At 48.1% G+C, this 6,863-nt stretch overlaps 1 protein-coding gene across 3 annotated transcripts in view; it reads right to left on the bottom strand.

The window, feature by feature from the left end:
* The window catches only part of Kcnk18 (potassium two pore domain channel subfamily K member 18), a 16,790-nt gene extending 12,746 nt beyond the window's left edge, over window positions 1-4,044 (bottom strand). Inside the window, exons 1-3 of one of the 3 annotated variants that reach the window (XM_028776285.1) lie at window positions 3,920-4,044; window positions 3,676-3,886; window positions 813-941 (exon numbers count right to left, since the gene is read on the bottom strand). In XM_028776285.1, the coding sequence (XP_028632118.1) occupies window positions 813-941; window positions 3,676-3,886; window positions 3,920-3,964 (385 nt within the window). In that variant the 5' untranslated portion in view covers window positions 3,965-4,044. Of the gene's footprint in view, window positions 1-812; window positions 942-3,675 lie in introns of all 3 variants that reach the window. The other 2 variants (XM_028776278.1, XM_028776293.1) reach the window with 2 other exon arrangements.
* Between the last annotated feature and the right edge of the window lie 2,819 nt (window positions 4,045-6,863).

The following is a 6,863-nucleotide window of genomic DNA, read 5'->3' as shown; positions in this document are numbered from 1 at the left end:
TCTCTCTCTCTCTCTCTCTCTCTCTCTCTCTCTCTCTCTCTCTCTCTGTCTCTCTCTCCTCTCCCTCCCTCCCTCCCTTCATCCCATTCTCCCTCCCTCTTCTCTTCACTCCTGATGTACCTCTTTATAGCACCAGGCATTCCGTTATTTAGTTTGTTCTCAAGCCTTTGATTGCACTATGTGATTGCATTAGAATGTCCTCATCACCTAACCACCCCACCTCTCTGCCTTTCCACCCAGGAACTCCTGCAGGCTCAGCAGAATGTCACCCCTAAGAGGCCTTTAAAACATTCTCATGGTTGGATGCCCCCACCCAAGGCTGACACAGTTGCCCCTGTTCTTGACTTTCGGGGCCCCTTGAGCACATCACTGTCATGCACAACTCTCATTTGGTCACCTGTGAGCATGTCTAACTTGCCCAAGAGCCTGTGTGCTGGAGTCATGTCTGCTCTCTTCCCAGTTGATCTAGGCATGCAAGGTGGGCCAACTGCTTCATACATGAGCACTCAGTCAGTGGTACAAGAAGGACCACAACCTGGACTGTACCTTGCTCACCAGCGCTCGTGTCCAGGCATGGGGCTGCACCCACTAAAGAAGAAAGAATACCATCTTCTGATTTGCTACTGGGGCCTGTAGACCAGTAGCAGCCCTCCTTGCTGTTATACTCCTTACACCCCTGGCCTAGGAGAAGCTCCCTAAACCACTGTTCCTTGTATTAGATACATGGATGTGTCAGCATACCTGCTAGCACTTGCTCCCAAGTCTCTCCCATACAACCTGTTATTCATAGCAGAACAAGCCCCTGCACTTACCCACTGTGCTGAACACTGTGCAGCAGAAGAAGAGAGCACTCAGGAAGGACCAGTCCTCTGGAGCCTTGAACCACTGGGGTTTGAGCTGCTGCAGATGCGCACACAGGTTCTTCCTGCTACCTTCAACCACTGGGGAGAGACCAGGGCGATGAAAGAGCCACCTGTCTAGACAGTGCTGCCCAGTGAGAGGACTGGGGCCAGCAGCACCATCCACCCACCCCAATTGTCCCCAGCAACACTGCAACCTGGCTATCAAAGCCATCCTTGAGAATGCTTCCATGGTTTAGATCCAGCTGCTGGTGCCCATGGAGACTGACAGGTTCCATAGTTCCATGGGAGCCTGAGTGTGAGCTCAGCAGTCTTGGGGGACCCCTCCCTCCCTCCCTCCCTTCCTTCCTTCCTTCCTTCCTTCCTTCCTTCCTTCCACAGTCCCAAACTAATTTTTTTTTTGAGATAAAAAGAGGGCCCAGACTGACCCCCCAATGCTAAAATAACCAAAGATATCCTTGAGTTTCTAATCTTCCTGACTCTGCCTCCCAAGTGCTGGGATTACAGGCCTGGGCCATTGAGGATGGTTTATGTGACTTTATACATGCTAGCAAAGCCTTCTTTTTTTAAAATTTTTATTTATTTATTTATTTATTATATGTAAGTACACTGTAGCTGTCTTCAGACACCCCACAAGAGGGCATCAGATATCATTACAGATGGTTGTTAGCCACCATGTGGTTGCTGGGATTTGAACTCATGACCTCTGGAAGAGCAGTCAGTGCTGTTAACCACTGAGCCATCTCACCAGCCCCTAGCCAAGCCTTCTACTGCCTGAGCTGCAACCTTAACCCCTTGAAGGATTTCTTAGTATTTGATGCATTTTGCTTTTTTTGTTTTGTTACTGTTTGGGTTTTTGGAGTTTTGTTGCTGTTTTTTTTTTTTTTTTTTTTTGAGACAGGGTCTTGCTATGTACCCTTGGTTAGCCTAGAACTTGCTATGTCGGACAGTCTGGCTTCAGATGGCACCAATCCTCCCATCTTTGCCCGGTGGGTGCTTAGATTACAATCATGTACCACCATGTCCAGCCTTCTTTATTCATTTTAAAGAGAAATAAAAGCCTCTGCTGTCTCTCTTGCAGAATTCTAAACTGGAAGCAAAGGGCTTTCAGCAAGGCTGACTGTGGTAAGACACCCTGGCTCCTGCAGTACACAGAGCCACCGACTTGATGAGCTCCCCAGGGTTTCAGCTCAGCCTGCAGCTGTCTCTTGGGATGGGAACCCTTGGTCCCTGGGCTCAGAGCATGGCACAGAGCCTGGCCCGCAGCAGAAGCCACCATTCATTTTAATTGAATGGCACCAGTCTGGGAATCTAGCATCTAGATTCAGCTTAACTACTTATAGCTCTAGACAAAAGCCTCGGTTCCAAGCCTCAGTTTCCCCATTTGCCAAGTAGTGTGGCTTGGTAATAAGACTCTACAATGCAAATGCCTCGGATAGAATTCCTGTCTTGTTGGCATGTATGTGAACTCTGAAAGTTATGTAACCTTCCAGGGCCTCTATCAAAAAAGAGACAATTCTTACCCACAGTCAGGGTACCTGGGGGGGATTAAGTGAGAAAATGCATGATGTCATCTAACACCCGATCAGCCCTGACTCCCCAATGCTCCTTGACTGCATACTCTGCTGCTGTGTCTCCAGGATCCCCTTTACAAATGAGATTTTCAGTCCAGCCTCAGGGACCCTGACTGTGTGGATCGGGAAGAAAGCTTGGAGATGTGTTCTTTAAACAGATCCCCTGGGTGAATCTGAGGTGGGAGCTGGTTCAGGGAATCCCTGAACTTGATGGAGACTGGAGTCTTACGACAGCACACCAAGCATCTCCCTGGCCACTGAGTAGAGCCGTCACTATGACAAAGATAAAAGAAGAGGCACACTCTACAGAGTGGGATTCTGCATTCTCGGACCAGCTTTTACTCAATCCCAGCTGACAAGGCTTGCTCCCAAACTGTGTCCCTGGGGAGTACCAGCATGCAAAGGCCATTCAGGACCATGAGCAGAGGGAAGCAGGCTCCCAACCTTTGTCTCCTGTTTGTTTGTTTGTTTGTTTGTTTGTTTCCCATTTATCCTTTATTCTCTTTTATTTTCTCTTGTTCTGCCGACTATCTTTCATCTCTGGTCTTCTCATGCTTTGTTGATTATACCTTTGCAGAACCAGACCAAGGGATGAAATACAAATGGACAGGTGCTAAGGATGCCTGTTGAGTATCTCCTGCCTTCAGAAACCTAGTGCCGTCTCGTCTCTGACTTAAAAGGGTTCTTACTATTGGCCGGTCTCGGAAGGTGGATCTCCCTTCTCTCCGGTAGACTATGGTCCTGCTGGCATAGATCTCACACACTAAGCTAAAACAACAATCTGGCCATCACCAGTCCCAACTCCTGACCACACCCCCCACAAGCCTACTACAAACAGACTGAAATAGGAATCAACTTGTTCATCCTGGGGAATCCAAGCCCAGTTTAGATGGTTCCTTGAAGTCTCAAAGCTGGAGTTGCACCACCGATCCCACCCACTCCACCAAATCTCTATCTACTAACCCTCTCCTAAGCCCTGGGGGCCGGGTGGGACTGCCGGGAGCCTGAGGCACAGCTGGGAAGGGAAAGCTGGGCCTTAAGAGCACCTGCTTATAGCTCTATCTTTCCTCACTGCTCCCCTGGGAGAGTGTCTGTTCATCTTCCCACTGCTCGGAGAACAGAAGTGAGACTCAGGGAAATCATTTGCCTAAATTCTGTCAGGAGTGAGAATGTTACAGGCAAGCTGCTCACGGCCTCCTGCCAGGGCACCTCTGAGGCAGTAACTGCTCCTTGGCACCTACCTGTCAGGTTACATTTCAGGATGTTGCACAGATCGTCCAGGAACTTCTTCAACTCAGGGTTTTCTTCTGCTTCAGGGTCAGGGCGGCCCTCGACAGCGGAGAAAAGAGCAGCACCCACCAGCGCATAGGTCACCAGGCAGCAAAGGAAGCAGAGGCCGGGCAGAAGCTTGCCCAGGGCCTCAGGACAGCATCCCCTGGCCTTCCCCAGGGCCTCAGGACAGCATCCCCTAGCCTTCCCCAGGGCCTCGGGGCAGCATCTCCTGGCCTCAGGTGGCTCCTCAGTCTCCATCCTCTTGGAGCAGCTAAGGGTAGGACAGGAGGAGTGTGTAGAGGAGGCTGGAGCATCCAGCCTGGGAGAGGAAGGTGGGAGTGGCCGGAGAATGGCCAGGCTCCAGCCTTAAGTGGATGGTGCGTGAGCTTCCCAGAGGACTCGGAAGCAGCCGGAACCCATCATGTTCAGCTCATCCAAACAACTGGGTTGGCGCCCCTACTAGCGCCCCAAATTGTTATTGATCCTCCTAGCCAGCGCCAGAGTTTCTGGCGGGGGCTTTGGGAGGACCTCAGAGATTGTTTTGTACTTTACTCTGCCTTTTCCGTTCTGAAACTGCAGCTTCGGCTTCCAGGTACCAAATCTGACATTCAGTACTTAGTCAAATGACTGTTCTTTCTGAACACTGTTCAGGCACCTCTCACCCCAGCATACCTGGAATACGGGACAACGGGAATAAAAATTAGCACAGCATAGGCCCACTGTTTCCAAAATGCAGGAACCTGTCTGGGTCTCTCAGTGGCCTGGAACTTGCCAAATAGACCAGGCTGGCTGCTCTGGAAACCCGTTCACTGGTCTCCACCTCCCCAGGCTCCGCCCTCCAGACTCCGCCTCCCCAGTACTGGGATCATAAACAAGTGCGGTCAGGCGCTGCCCTTTTCTTCTTTTTTCAAACGATCATTTTGGGGATTGAAACTCGTGTTGGCAAGGCACATACCTTACCAAGTCATCTACGTAGCTTGAACTTACTATTTATTGTGTTCTTCCTCCTCTAGAGGAAAGCAAATCTTTCTAATCCAGGGTGAGTGAAGTATTACGGCTTAAATATAGTTGTCCTCCCAAATTCTCTATTGGGGAACTCTGCCTTTTGGGCCCTAACTGGCTATTGCTAGCTGGAAATCAGAACATCCGTGACTACCCACGTGAGACATCCACAAGGCCGCTCCCATTTCTGAGGATATGTCAGAGGCTGAGGAGAGGGACTACTTGGGGGATATAGCTGTCTATGAGCTGCCCATTCACCTCTGAGTAAGTCCAAGACACTGGTGTTCACCAAGCCGGACTTGGATAGAAGTGTCTCTCTGCTGAGTCACTGTCTTTCTTTCTGAGGTGACGAGAAAGAGAGCCTCTCTTGGATTGGCAAGTAAGAGGGCATACCATCAGGCTCGACAGCCTGAGTTCCGTCCCCCAGATCCACAAGTGAAATGAGAGATCTGGCTTCTGCAGGTTGCCCTCTGATTTCCACGCAGGTTCCGTGGCATGTGCACGCATATACACGTGTGCATACAGACACTAATAAATAAATATTAAAAATTATGAAGAGGGGGCTGGTGAGATGGCTCAGTGGTTAAGAGCACTGACTGCTCTTCCAGAGGTCATGAGTTCAAATCCCAGCAACCACGTGGTGGCTCACAACCATCTGCAATGAGATCTGATGCCCTCTTGTGGGGTGTCTGAAGACAGCTACAGTGTACTTATAATAAATAAATAAAGTTTAAAAAAAACAAAGCAAATAAATCTTTAAAAAAAAAATAAAAAAAAAATTATGAAGAAATAAACTTCCAGATTTGGAGAGAGATGATGGCTGAACAGTTAAGACCACTGGCTGATCTTCCAGAGCACCTGGGTTCAATTTCTAGGACTCACATGGTGGCTCACAGCTGTCTGTAACTTCAAGGGGTCCAGTGAACCTTCTGGCCTCCACAGAAACTATATGTTCATGGTACACAGACTTCCATGCACGGAAAATATCCATATACACAAAATAATAATAAAAATTATTTTTAAAAAGAGTTTTTAAGACTTTATTAATTCTCAGTAAAATAATCAGTCACCATCATATAGGGCTTGGAAGAACTAACTCAGAAGGTAAAGTAAGCAGCTACCACATGAGGATGCTGTCATGAGACACAGGAAGATGTGTCAGCAGAGTAGGCCCTCATCAGATACTGACACTTTGACCAGTGTCATGGTGGACATCTAGCTTCGGAATTGCATGAAATTAACTTCTGTTCTTTATAAATGACCCAATGTGTGACTTTTGATATAATTAACGTGAATGGACCAAGATGGGGGGAATAGCACAGTTCTCCTGAAGACCCTGGTCACCATATTCTTCTCCACTCTCTCCTCCAGACCTCCCACCTCTCCTGTAGGCATTCAGGGGCCAAGCTGCTAAAGCACAAATAGCCCACCAAGTCTTTTATAAGTAACGAGAAGCCAATTACACGCCTACATTAAGCATGGCATTGATTCCTAAAGATCAAATTGCTGTGTTACAATCGAGTTGTACAGCCAACTTTATATTTGTATCCTGCAGGTTTAATCACTGCAGGGGAGAGTGTGGGAACGGAAGGAAGAAAGTCTTCATATAAAAGGTTGGCAGGAAGAGGGTGGGAGAGAAAGCCAGACCTCCAAGGCTTGCTTATTTGACCCCACCTACCCACATGTGCGGCCTCCGGAGAATTACTTCTTACTTAAATTTCTACTTGTAACCCTTTGATTCTGCCCTGAGGAGAGGTCATGTGGTCTGCCACAAGCTTAACAAGATAAGGACAGTTCTTCCAGAAAAGACAAACATGCAAGGCTGGATATAGATATAGATATATAGATATAGCCCAGATGGCAGGAAGCTTGCCTAAGATGAATCGAGCCCTGGGTCCTGTTTCCAGCCTTGCAGAAACATGATGTCCTGGCACATTCTCACAATCCCAGCATTTGTGATGTGAATAAAAGAATATATCCAAGATCATCCCTAGTTACCTAGTGAGCCTGAGGCCAGCCCAGACTATGGGATCCTGTCTCAATTAACAAGTAAATATGTAAATTTAAAAGACGAGACATCTTCCAGAAAGGAAGACTAAGGCAGTCACTGACATTATTTACACACGAATAGCAGTTCTTCATCTAGACCAATATG

The sequence above is a fragment of the Grammomys surdaster genome, unplaced genomic scaffold (assembly GCF_004785775.1).
Source record: "Grammomys surdaster isolate TR1022 unplaced genomic scaffold, NIH_TR_1.0 66, whole genome shotgun sequence".
Classification (NCBI taxonomy): Eukaryota; Metazoa; Chordata; class Mammalia; order Rodentia; family Muridae; genus Grammomys; species Grammomys surdaster.
The sequence above is the reverse complement of the archived record's forward strand: the minus strand, read 5'-3'. Positions and strand labels throughout refer to the sequence as shown.